Source organism: Pipra filicauda, unplaced genomic scaffold, assembly GCF_003945595.2.
Source record: "Pipra filicauda isolate LSUMZ 115617 unplaced genomic scaffold, ASM394559v2 scaffold433_size896684_pilon, whole genome shotgun sequence".
NCBI lineage: Eukaryota > Metazoa > Chordata > Aves > Passeriformes > Pipridae > Pipra > Pipra filicauda.
This window is the reverse complement of record NW_024104569.1, coordinates 198,812-212,645: the sequence shown is the minus strand read 5'-3', so window position 1 is coordinate 212,645 and position 13,834 is coordinate 198,812. Positions and strand designations below refer to the sequence as shown.

Sequence of the window (13,834 nt, the reverse complement as noted above, 5' to 3'; positions counted from 1 at the left end):
TACACAGGAGAAAAAACCACTCAACTAATTATTTAAAAATCCCCAAACAATTGAACTCTTTGAAGGCAGGAAGTAAATAAATCTGTTTGAGCATCCTCCCCTTAAAATAGGTGTGTAAATAAACAGCTGACAGATTTGGCAAACTGACATGCCACAGAGCTCTGGGGAGGGAACAAAGACATTTTGTCTACATGTCCTCACATGTAGAGTCATCCCTGTGCCAGCTCCTGGCCTCACCTGAGCCCCACAGGCCAGGGAGGATGGAGAGGATGATGTGCAGCCAGCATGCAACCCTCAGGCTGTGTGAAGGAAAGGTCAGCACTGGGCATGGGTTAGAAGTCACTACAGACTCCAGCTCACACATACAAGATGCATCCTGTGGGAAACACTGCTGTAAGCATTTTCAATATCACCTTGGCCTTGAAACATATTGAACACCAGAAATCTGGGGAGCAAGCTTCTGCTGCTCTGCTTTGCACCAGAAGAACTTTCCCTGCCTCGCTTGCTGCTGTGCCAGAGCACCATTCCATCATTGCAGGAACACTGGCTACCAGGAATGGAGACTGGCTCTTGAAACACCTCGATGTGCTGGGGAACTATCCAGTGTTCCCACCAGCTGATATGCTTGGGCTGCAGTGACAGCAGAAATGGCTATTGCTTGAGGAATAATTATACAAGAGCCTTTCAACACTGGCTCTGTCAATCATCTCTCTCTTCAAAATAGTTCTTAAAAGTAAGTAGAAAAGATCACCTGCTCATATTGCTGAGGGAAGAAACAAGAGAGGTTCCACCCCAGTTTGGGGTGGACAGGATTTGAGATTTCGCATAGTCCTGTATTATGAGGTGTAACTGCAAACAGCACCCTAAACTGGAAAGGCACTGCTCCACCCCACAGCAGGAGTTTATTAAAATGTCACATTTAATTAAAGCTATTAAAAAGCTGAGTCATGTGACATTTTTTAAAAAAACTAGTCGCAAAAGCCTTTTACATCTGACAATGAGTGATAACAGATTCATTTAGTTCCTCTCCTTCTAAGACATCACTAATGACTGAGATGTTTTGGAAACAAACTTGTTAGAGGTGCCTGCATCCTCTCCACCCATCAGTCACTTAGATCTTGTTCAGCTGATGTCTGGTGTAACCAGAGGGCTCCTGCTTTCCTGTGCCCTCTTGTTTCAGCCCGGTGGTATTGGCCACATCCTGCAGGTTGTCACGTTCCATGAATTTTACACCTCTGCCTCTTTTCTGGGTCTTGGGCTTCTCAGAAACTTTTACCAATACTATGCCATAACCCAAAGTTAGATTGACAGCAGCAGAGTGTGCTGAGGAAACAGCATCTTTAGAGACCTCCAGGCTGATACTCAAGGGGCAGGAGTCCAGGAGAAAGCCTGCATGGCCAAAAATCCATGTGGAAGGCTCCATGAAAGCAGTCTTAACTCTGTGGTAGATACTCTGGTGTTCCTTCCAAGCTTCACTGTTCCATCCAGATCAAAACGTAGTATTTCTCTTTCTTTCAACCACAGAAGAGAGGTCATACATACATTTGACAGCTTCAATTATTTGTGAATCATGAGTTAGGCTTCCCCTAAACCATGTCATTGCCATCAAAGAAACTTTAGAGATGTGTTTTTTCTGTTGTTTGACACTTCATGACTGAGACTCCTCCATTCAAATACAAGCATGAGACGCTGATTTTGAAATAGAAGCTGTGATTTTCACATAATCATCCAAATCTACCATTTGTGGATTAAGAAAATGAGAAATATCATGAGACTTGTGACAAAAATCACAGGTTCTGGCAACACTGTACTCTGATATCCCACAGATCTCAGAGATTTACTGCTGCAGGGGGTTCCCATGCAAAGCACTGGGCACTTTGCAGGCTGAGGCACTCCAAGTTTCCAGTGTGGCAAATGCATTCTTCCCCTTGTCTCAAAGAATGAATTTTCATTTCAGAGAAAGTACGATCAGACACCCTCTGTAGCGTGTCAGCTGCCTTAGAAACCATTCCCTGTTTGGTATTTCACATAAGATTGTAGAACCATATAATCATTAAAGTTGGAAAGGGCAGGTAAGATCACTGTCCAACCATTATCCCAGCACCACCACTATGTTCACCACTAAACCATGTCCTCAAGTGCCACATCCACACATTTTTTGAACACTCCCAGGGATGGTGTGTTCAAACAGCCTGTTTCAGGGCTTCTCAACCCTTTCAATGAAGAGTTTTTTTCCTAATATCCACCCTAAACCTCCCCAAAATTTACAGATCTTAAAAACTGCCTTCTAGTTTTCTGCAAGCAGGCAAAGCTTCACAGCAAAGCAGTGCAACAGCCTCAGCAGAGCTGCTGCTGCAGGAAAACAGTTTAAAAGTACAAGGTGAGAAAAATGCAAAGAAGCAATTGGGCTGATAAATACTGTCATCAGTTTTAAAATCCATGAAGAATTATCCCGTCCTGCTGGAATGTACCTCAATTAAATTTTAAGCATCCATGCGGGGAGGGCTCTGTCTTGGGCTTGTTTCTGTAGTTTGTAGCATTTCTACTTGTTCTTTAAGTGCAAGCCACCAGTCCCCTAAAATATACAAGGAAATGCAAGTGTCCTGTAGCAGAATCCAACTGGAACCACTGGCTGGGAAACATTTAAGGGTTAATGTAATAAATACGAGGTTTTAAAAGTCTATTTTATATTCTCAGCTGCTTTCATCTCCTTCCTGCACAGCACTTATTTCCCTTCTGACAATAAATCATGTTTGCATGAGCAATAAGGCTGACTCCAGGGGGTGCAGCCATCAGAACTAAGCACAGTCCCAGAGGGAGCTGAGCCAGAAATCTTATACAAACAGTTTGGGTGTTGCTTCCTTATCTTGGTGTAACTTTGCTGCTTCTTGTGCCCAAGTAAATGATAGTGAGCCAGTGCTCTGGCACAAGGCACAATGAATTGACCTGCTTTCTCTGGTGCTTCCCATGGCTGCCAGCATCCCTGCCATCTCAAGGGTGTACTTTCTCCCATCCAACATCTCAGCTTGGCCTCATGTGTAGAACAGGCTCCCTGCTCATGTGCTGTGCTGACCCAGACATCCCAACAAGGGAATTTATTTCACTTGCAGCCATATTATTGCATTTTAAAGCCACATTATAAAATTAAAACACCAGGGAGCTAAATTATGAAATCCAGTTAACATAATCGTAGAGAAGGGGAAGAGAAAGGAAATTCAAAGGAGATGCAGAGAGGCAGGATCAAGATATCTGAGCCACCCTTCACACATGTGCCTCAGGCATGATATTGCCAGTAGGACAGAACAACTCCCCCCCATGCATACCACTCTGTTTAAATCCTAGGTTGAGATGTGCTTTCTTTGCAAAGGGATTGTTAAATCATTCGTCCCACACTTTCTGGGGATCAGAGAAGTGCCTTCATTCTGGTACTTCCTGAGGTTCTCTTTTCTCCCCTTATTAGATTTGCCCTTTCCCATTTTCTAATACTTCCCTTGTCCCTTCACAGCTTTCTGAAGCTGTATCAGTACTCACATCTTGAGTCCTGTGTCCAGTTCTGGGCCTCTCATTTCAGAAAGGACATTGAGGGGCTGGAGCGCGTCCAGAGGAGGGAATGGAGCTGGGGAAGGAGCACAAGTCTGATGAGGAGCAGCTGAGGGAGCTCTAGGGGGCTCAACCTGGAGAAAAGGAGGCTCAGGGGGGACCTTCTCACCCTCCACAACTCCCTGACAGGAGGATGGAGCCAGGTGGAGGTCAGGCTCCCAGGGAACCAGTGATAGGACAGGAGGACATGATCTTAAGCTGCACTAGGAGAGGTTTAGGTTGGACACTAGGAAGAAATTCTTCACAGAAGGGGTGATTAGATATTGGAATGGGCTGCCCAGGGAGCTGGTGGAGTGACTGTCCCTGGAGGTGTTTAAGGAAAGACTGGACGTGGCACTCAGTGCTCTGGTCTAGTTGACATCGTGGTGTTCGGTCACAGGTTGGACTCGATGATCTCTGAGGTCTTTTCCAAACTAAATGATTCTGTGATCAACGTGGTTCAAGTATTGCTTAGCTAATTCTTAGTGCTTTGGGATAAAATTCATCATGGAATCAAATTTATCTTAGTATTTGTGATCCTTTTTTTGCTTTATTTGAGGCTGCAATCCTAGTCCTGCATTAAAATTCTTTGCAATAACCAGTGAACTTTCCAGTGAGGCCTGATCCAAAGTAGACATTAAGTGGTTGTCATCTCTGGGTCTGTTTTGGCTTTTCCCAAGCAACCTGGAGTTTTCCCAACCTTGCCTGGAGTTTTACCTGTTTCTTCCACTGTATTTTCTCTTTCATTTCCCTTGCTTGGCCATGACTCACATTTCCCTCTTACTTTTCGGAACAGCTTCACTCACTTCCCTTTGTGCTGCACCTCAGTTGTCTGCCACATTTCCATTTTTTGAGTTTTTCCACTCTGATTTTCATGTTCTCAGAGTCCCTGAGGCAGTTGTATTAGGTTTTTGCTGTCCCCTGCATCAGGCCTTTAATCAGTCCCTGCTAGTGACAGCTTGTTTCTCCACAAGATCTTTGTACTTTTTATTTGAGAATGTCAATATTTGTTTTTTTGGAGTCCATTTTCCTTTTCCTGCTGCTCTCCTTTTTCTTAAAAATGTGATGTCATATATTTTCACATTCACCCAAATGTCCCTTTTGGTTTTTAACAAGTTTTTCCCTGCTACAGTCAGAAGCAACTGCCCCCCCACTTCACACCACCTTCAGGAATTAAGCTGTTGCCAGTAGAGTTGTCCGGATTCCTGATGGTTGTACACTTCTCCAGCAGAGAATCAGACAAAATCACCCAGTTTTAAAGATGCTTCTGCTATTTTCCCTGGTGAACTTCCACCAGCTTCTTCTGTAACTGCAGAGTCAGTGCTGGATGCCCCACTGCCCATGTGCCACGTTCTTTCACCCTTCATCCTCCCACCACAGACACTAATCAATGAGCATTTCACCTCCTGCTGCACTTCAGAGAATGCACAGGCCTTTCTTCTCATGTGTCCTACCTGGAACAAACCCTTGTTTACTATGCCAAGACCCCAATCCTAGCATTTGTCCCACAAGCACTAGTCATTCTTAAGAAGTTTCATTATGGGGTTTCTTTGACATCTTTGCATTTAATTCTAATGTTCCGGCCACATGTGTAGGAGCATCTCAGATGTCTGGTTGGTTTTCCCAGCCTTTGTTCATCCCTTTAGTCCTTTCACACTTTTTGGTTTTTATTGTCATCCCCCTGTGGACTTTCACCATAGATGCTATTGATTCTTTGCTCCCAAACAGGACCCAGGAATGCTTCTTCTGGCAGATGGAGCCCAGCCATTCCCAGCTGTCCAGCCACAGAGACCCCTGCCAGCAGTGAGGGATTGCTGCAGCCAGGAAGGCTGGACTGCACAGCTTTGTGCAGAGGTTTCACATCCCTGCACCCCATTTTCCACTCAAGGGCACCCTGAGCTGGCCCCTCAGGGGCTGCCTTATGCTGAAACTTTATAATCCACCTTCTTAAAAACTTTCTGGCCCCTCCCAAACATCGGCAGCCACTGGCTGAGCTGCCTGGCACAGCAGGAGCTGACGGGACAGTGCCAGTGCCAGGCACAGACAGAAGCAAAAGCCACACATGGGATGCAAGAGTGCATAGAATCATAGAATCACAGCACAGCTTGGGCTGGGAGGAAGCTTACAAATCTTCTTGTTCCACCCCCTCCATGGGCAGGGACACCTTCCACCAGCCCAGGTTGCTCCAAGCCCCATCCAACCTGGCCTTGGACACTTCCAGGGATGGGGCAGCCACAGCTTCTCTGGGCAACCTGTGCCAGGGCCTCCCCACCCTCACAGGGAAGAATTCCTTCCCACTATCCAATCTGACCCTGCTCTCTGGCAGTGGGAAGCCATTCCCCCTTGTCCTGTCCCTCCATCCCTTGTCTCAAGTCCCTCTCCAGCTCTCCTGGAGCCCCTTTAGGCACTGGAAGGGGCTCTGATATCTCCCTGGAGCCTTCTCTTGTCCAGGTGAACCCTCCCAGCTCTCCCAGCCTGGCTCCAGAGCAGAGGGGCTCCAGCCCTGGGAGCATCTCCGTGGCCTCCTCTGGACTCGGGTCCCCAGAGTTGGACACACAGGTGGAGTCCCACCAGAGTGGAGCAGAGGGAGAGAATCCCCTCCCTTGACCTGCTGCCCACCCTGCTGGGTACAGGAGCTGGCTGGGTCTGGCAGGGGACCAAAAACTGCAGGCAAAATGGTTCACAGCACAACTATGGCTAGCATTAAATGAATTAATTGACAACTTAATTGGGTGGAGTGATGAGAAGGACATCCATTCTCCTTTTTGCAGCTCATCCCAAGAAGTGTGTTGCAGGGTGCACCATGGTGTACTGTACAGAAGAACTGAGCTCATTAGCAACAGTAAAAATGGTCTTTTGCTGCAACTTCCATGTTACTGAATTGCAAGCATGTGTTTTTGATCTCTGCAGAGTATGGCCAGGATAGAAGAGGGCATTCCTAGGCCTGCCAGCAAGCTACAGTAATTTGAATTTCAAAACTGAAGCTTCAAAACTGAGGGTCTTAAGAGGATACCTGATTCATAACAAGGGGATATGCCATAAAACAATTACTGGAGCTTGCTATAAGGTCCTATTTCCATCATGAGAGGGATGTGACAATACCCATTAGACAGCTGATGACAGAATAAATAAGGCTTCAACTTGAACAAAAATAACTATACTATAACTACAGGATATACATCTATGTGCATATAAACAGCAGAATAAGAGCCATCCATATCAGTTACTTAACTATTCAGAATGGACAAAACAAGAAAACACACCACCTTTTTTTCTCACACTAGGAATAGATCAGTAATAGGAAAAGAGGCAGGTTTCCAACAGCTCCCTCAGCCCCTTATTTTGAGTGCTCTCACAGGGATGCTGCAGTGATCCCCCGAGCTCTAGGAAGGCTGCACTGCTCCCACACCTGCAGCAGCTACAGAGGGTCAGTGGTGTGGGACACAGCAGGGCTGCACATCTCTCTGTGTGCCATCCCCTCTCCCACAGGCTGGCAGACCTGGAGATGGGCCAGTCTCACACGGTCTCCAAAAGCAGAGCAGATGAATTAAAGAAAAAGACCTTCCTGACACAAAACACGGCGCTCCGTTAAAAACAAAATTTTATTGTAGTTCTAGCACGTTACTGTGTAAAAATACAGGGGACTTTTCATTCTGGAATGCTTTACAAAACCCAAGGGTCCGGAGAAGGCTGGCATCAGACGGGTGCATAATTATCATCAGCGACTTTGTAAGAGGTAAATATACAAACCTGGTACCACCTCTCCAGCTGTACAGAAGGACACTGTGCTTTTGCCATGGTCCCACTGCACAGCAAACTGTAGAGAACAGCTACAAACTGCCAGCCCCAACATTCGTGTTTTTATTTGTCTCAGACCTTGAAGCACTTCTGTTAAACAACCATCTTGGAATATAGAAAACTTTCAAACTCAAACGAATAATGAACTCCCTGTGTTGTCTTTAAGGCACATATTTCTATCCAAATTTTGTTTTGGTCCAGAGGAGCAGTTGTGTTTCAGACACCAGTTATCCAGGGATCTGGCAGCTTGGTTTGTTGTAACTATCTTTATGGCCATAGACTTCAACGACGTGTGTGGAATTCACTGTCTGCACCGTGGTGCTGTGTCTGGGCATAGCCCGTGGCCCAGGGGCACCCCTGCTCTGCTTCAGCACCTGATCATTGCCTTTACAATGCCCAGGAGCCACCACATCCCGAGTCCACTCCTCCTGGAACCTGTAAGCAACAGAGGAAAAAGTTATTTCTGTTCCATTAATTCTGGTGAGGAAACAGAACTTCCTAGTCCGTTTTATTTGCACATCAGGCATTTCACAAACCACTTGTGCTGTACCATAAGGAATTGCTTCTCCCAGCATCAAAACTACTTGGCAGCACTGGGGCAAATAATCATGTCTTTGTAAAAGCTGATGCAGACCTTGAAAAGACTTGTGAGGTTGTTTTTTTTTGTCATTGGGGCAGATGTTTTTTGTTTGTTTGCCATCAAATGAGTCCCCAGCTTCGATGTAGTGCCATGCTATTGGCAGAATGCGACTGAGAGCACTTGAATGCTGAGCCTGGTGCAGAAGGAACATCCTTGCTTGGAGTGGAGCACTGCTGGGAGCACAGGAGCCAGCTGTGCTCAGTGGGATCTGAGGTGTTATTTGCAGAGCTGCCAGTGGTTGCATTAGGGCTCATGGTAGCTCTTGGCTGCCTGCCCTGGTACTGAAGGGACTTCAGGCTGTGTTTGCAGCACTGGCAGTCACTGATCCATCCCACTCCCCACCAGGAAGGAAGGGTTTGCCCAGTTGTGGGGGAAGCCAGCACGGGCCACTGCCCCAGACAGCAACACCCCAGCAGTGGATGGTGCAGAGCAGGAGCAGTGGCAGATGGAGATGGCAGAGTTGCTGAAAAGATGCTCAGTAAACCACACCCCCTTCGTTCAGGAGCGTGGTGGGGATGGGATCAGCTGGTTCCTGAACTCTGCTGACAGATGCAGTGGGCTGTACACACACAGTCTGTGCAGGTAAGGCAGGTAAGACCCTTTGGGGCCACGCCAAACTACTGCAGCCTGAATGCGGGGGCTTCTGTAAAACATCAGCAGCTCGTGCAGGCAGGGGGAAGGCTGAGGGTTTCTGCCCCACATTCACTGCAGGTGAGCCAACTCCTCCAGCCTCCTCTGAACCCTGGGTGTGGGCTCTGCAGGCAGCAGCCTGCACACCCACGTCCACGGTCTTACTCTTTCAGACCTGAAAAGCTGGTCAGGAAACAGAAGTTGCATTCTGCAGTTATCAGCTGCAGAAACCAGCAGAAATGCTCATGCACAAAACGTGCAAACACAGAGGAACCGCAGGGAAATAACAGAACATAAACCTAAACAACTGCAGTCTTGTTGTCCTGGTACAGAGTAGGTCTGCTGCAGATGCATCTCTCCTGTAAAGGAAACTAAATCTCGCTCTTCCCTGGAAAGCTGTGTTACAAAACTCGTTGGGGCATGAGCTACAGTCAGATAGTGTATAGGCATCTCAGAACACTGCTGTACTGGATGTGAGAGGACACTGGATCAGCGTAGGCTGCACATACTCATCAAGGAGGTCCTCAGAGGAGCAGAATTCACTCACCTATAATTCGGACAACAACAAACATGTATTTCTCAAAATACCAATCTGGCAACATCACCTATCTTGTATTGACCTCGCTATTTTAACTGTGCCTTTTAATTTTGGGGCCTCAACAAGGCTTCAAGTATCTTTGTGTTGGGCACCAGAACACCTGTCTGAGCACCCCTGTGAGCCACTGTCAGGGAACAGAAACTACCTGGAGTAACGCTGCACACCTAGCTGCCAAAAGAAATCTTTTGAGATACTTGCTGCTGTGCATTTCATTATTTTTTTATGGTATGAGGAACTCAGTTCCATCTTTTTGAGGTGGTGATCAATGGTGAAAATAAAAATCAAATCAAAGCAGCATAACACTGAGAAGAACTGGGATAAAGTTTTGCATGGGCCAGCAAAATTGCCTTTGCAAAAAAAAAAAGCCTTTTCAAATTGCCCTGCCAGGATTATAGCTCAAATCTAGGTACTCTGGTTATGGTGCAATAAATACAGCTCACCTGGGCAGAAATCATCCTGCTCTGACGTTTCCCCTCTAAAGCTTCACATTGTGAAACACTGCAATTACCCACAGTCCACCACCAACTCAGGAAGCCAAACTGGCTAAAACTATACTTGGAGGACAACTGTACTCCTGGCTTAGCAATCCCTTCCTCCCATTTCAGGAACTATTAAACTTCCATTGGCTTCCACCAGCACAGGTTGCCCAGAGAAGCTGTGGCTGCCCCATCCCTGGGAGTGTTCAGGGTTGGACAAGGCTTGGAGTAACCTGATCTAGTAGAAGGTGTCCCTGCCCATGGCAGGGGGTTGGAACTAGCTGGTCTTTAAGGTCCCTTCCCACCCAAACCATTCTATGATTCTGTGATTCTATAAGCATAGGAGGAGGAAACAGTGGGCACCCTCCCTTGCCTGCAATACACTGACCCCTCCCCATCAGAGGGACAGCGAAGCCAGCTCACCAAGCTGGGGTTCCACTCAGCAGAGGACAAGAAGAGCTATTAAGGGGGTCACAGTGTCACCAAGGGACAGGTAACTGTGCCCGCAGTGGGCTCTGCTCTCTGTGCATGTCTTCAGCCAGACACAGCCTTCAGTTTGCTCTCTCAGCCTTGGGAGCTCTGTTCTTTGTCCTGAATAAGTGTGACTGTTTCTTCAAGCACTTCAACTTCCCTTAACTCCAGTTCCCAGCTGGGCTACTCCAAAACATCCTGGTAAGAGGATTAGAAGCCCTCCCTGGACCTTTATCTGGCAATGCAAAGCCACCCCAGGACGCTGGGTGCTGCACAGCCAGGCTGGGTGCACGGTACATTTGAGAAGGACAGCCTTCATCTGGCAGATAAATTCAGAGTTCCCATCTGGGGAGAAGAACGGCCATCACAGCATTTATCAATGGGGTTTAGAGGATTCACAAGAATTTTGTTTTGTGTGACTTGAGAGCTATTCCTTGCTGGAGGGAAAATGCTGTTAACGGGACACCCGAGACGTGTGAGAATGCAGAGCAGCAGGGCTGCCACAGGGTGCCTGGTGCTGGCACTGCCTCTGAAAACAGATTTTATACTGGAGGACGGGAAGGGATTTTTTTTTTTTGTTCCTGTATATCTGGTGGCTTTGTACAAGACCCTGGGGTGATCATGAAAGTATTTTGAAAACAATAACAGCAGCTCTATTGAAAGCACATGTTGCTGTACACGCCCCCTTCATGCTCTTGAGATGACAATTAAGATTGAAATTCAGAAATGGGAGTAATTTAGAAACCAGCTATCCTACCCCTTCTGACAGGGCCCCAAGGTGAAACCACAGCTCACTTCCCCTGTCTCAGCTTTCTTTGAAACCTGCACGTCAAAAGGTACAAGGAAGATTTTAGTCTCTGAAAGATGGCAGTGGGGAACACAGAGCACAGGAAAAACAAGAGAAAAAAAGAACAACTTCATGAATAGAGAAGCTCAAGGTTGGACAAGTCACAGGGAAAGGAAATCTGCCCCTCTCCTATGCTGGATCTCCTCCCCTCCAGTCCTTGGTGCCACACAATCAAACATCTCCTGTAGGGAACCGTATTAATTCCATGCAGTTGTATCAAACAGGTCATTTGCCCTTTGCAGCCCTTTCACTGGATGCTTCATGTGGTGCAGTATTAAACCCTGCAGTGATGAGGGGTCCTGCAGTCATTCCAGGTGTCCTGATGCATTTTTCTTGTTCTACTGACATTTTCCATCAAGCTTTGCAGTAGTTTATCTCACAAAATGGGTATTTCTCCAAGTGTTGTCCCCTTTCACTGCGGTAAATCCACACCACACTACCCTGCTAATGGAAGGGCATCAGATCCTTTACTTAGGTGTTCAGAGGACAAGGAGATGTGAAAGTGCCCTCAAGGGGACAGAGGGCAAGGCAGGAATGTAGCCAGGTGTCCCATCCCATCCTGTTCCCAATTCTAGAAGGTCCCTTGGCTCACAGCTGAGCTCAGCAACATTTTTCAGAGCAACATGTATTTCTGATTTGTGCCTTCCTCACAACTCCTTACACAAAGTAGCGGGAAATTTCCACCATTATAGCCACTAAATCAAAGGAAAAAAGAAAACTTATTTAATTTTAATGCAGAGGTCAGAGCTTTGGGTTTTTCTGCAAAACCTTTTCACTTGGAATTCTTTGTTGTTGGATTGTCCTTATTTGCTTTTTGCCAGGTACACTGGTAAAGCATCTTGTAGTCAGAAAGAGCTCTGGTACGAACATTTCAGCTACTAAAAATGTCTTCTGTGGGAGAACACAGTAGCCTGCTTCTCTGCAGAAGAGATTTTTTCTTCTTGGTAATATGCCCCAGCTGTGTGGATAGCTGAAAGGAGGACTTTAAACCTACTGAGACATGGGCTTTTCCATTTGACTCGCTCCTGCAGTCAGATCAACCACTTCATATAGAATGTTTTATAACTTGGTCTAGAGTCGTGTAAAATAATTCACCTCTGAAAAGTCCAAACTTAGAATGCACAACTTCTTCCAAATGCTTCCACACCAGACAAAAAACCCCCACACCAAATTTCTTTGACACTTTTTAGGTGTATTTTTGAGCTGGTCTAATTTCTTTCTGGTTGTTATCTTAGCTGACAGGGGATGAAGAGGAGTTAATCTACAGCTAGACTCAGTTCTCCCCGAGTGTGGAAAATGCTGGACCATCAAATCTCCCTTACAAAAAATCAGCACATCTCTGAGTCAAGGGAGTATCTATTCCAGGACAGGTTACAGCACTGTTATGCTGAAAGAGCAAAGCAACAGAGCCAAGGTGTGGCTATTTCTTACCATCACTAGGAAGTTGATGCACACTGAAACGAGTTTCCTCAGCATTTTTTCTACTGGCTATTTGTGTTTCTCCTGGGAGAGCTATCTTCTACACAGGTTCATATATAAATAGGTTCCAACAGTGGAGCACCTGGTTCTTTAATGTCCCTTCATGCCAGAAGGGTTTACTGTTTGCTCTCACTATGTTAACACTAGATTGTGCATATTTTACCTTCCAGTGGTTCCAGTTGGATTCAGGTTCCCCTTTCTGCTACAGAACACTTGCATTTCCTTGTGTATTTTAGGGGACTGATGGCTTGCACTTAAAGAACAAGTGAAAATGCTACAACTACAGAAACAAGCTCAAGATAGACCCATCCCTGCATGGATGCTTGAAATTTAATTGAGGTACATACAACTTAAAGGACAGCCACCTTTAAGTTTCTCTTTACTGATATTTTACCCTGTGCCTGTCACGGGGCAGAGGACAGAGGACAACCTGCCTGCTCAGGCAGCTGCCTGATCCAAGCTCTCCCATGAGGCTGCTTGCTGGGATGGAAGAGGTCTGTTCATCTCAGGTGGTGGGTACCCCAAGCAATTATTCCAGAGAAGAATTACTGCAGGATCAGGTATTATTCTTCATCAGAAATTAACTGACTCAAACCCAACATATCCTGGTACATCCTGCAGGCTGTGAGAGCTATTCCCAACACTCTGACAAGCCCTCTGCCCAGCAATCCTCCTGGGGGCTGCTTTGGAGGTTCATGGACATTGTTCTCCTCTAACTACGTGGCCCTGAGCTGCAGCTAATCTCCCTCCCATAGACACAGACCCTTTTTTCAGCTAATCTGGCTCAAACCTCTGCACCACAGAGCAACCTGCTATCTCTGCTGGCTGCTCTGAACTTCTGAGAAGCAACGTTGGGGAGACACCTCCCTCCCAGCAGCCCCATAATCTGTAACTTGTTTTTCCCTGCTCAACATTATTTAGCTCTTTAAATACTATAAAAGAGCAAATATGCTGTAAATACTTACAGCACCTGCACATAAGGCTTTCTGCTAAAAATTCCTCATTGTGATTCCTTACATCCAAATGAAAGAGGAGGCATCAGCAGTGACTGCACTCTGTAGTTAATGATCCCAGGTATTTGTACACATATTTCTCAGCACTTTAAAGCAATTTGTTCAAGCAGCCAGGAAGTCAGAATGAGGCTCATTATAATTAGTGTAGTTGCAACTAAAATTCAATGTTTCCCTGCAAAATTACATATTCAGCATGTTTGTTCTATGCTTCAAACATGAGGGCAAAAAGATCTTGTTTTGTGGCAGACAGGTCCAGAACAGCACACTGGAGCCTCTACTGTCAAACAGCTGGGCTTCTCCATT

General features: G+C 46.3%; 1 protein-coding gene across 1 annotated transcript in view; it reads right to left on the bottom strand.

Annotated features, from left to right (window-relative positions):
- Positions 1–7,163: 7,163 nt before the first annotated feature.
- The window catches only part of SUSD3 (sushi domain containing 3), a 30,520-nt gene continuing 23,849 nt past the window's right edge, over positions 7,164–13,834 (bottom strand). The window contains exon 5 of the mRNA XM_027732596.2: positions 7,164–7,812. Within this exon, the coding sequence (XP_027588397.1) occupies positions 7,605–7,812 (208 nt within the window). The 3' untranslated portion in view covers positions 7,164–7,604. The remainder of the gene's footprint in view (positions 7,813–13,834) is intronic.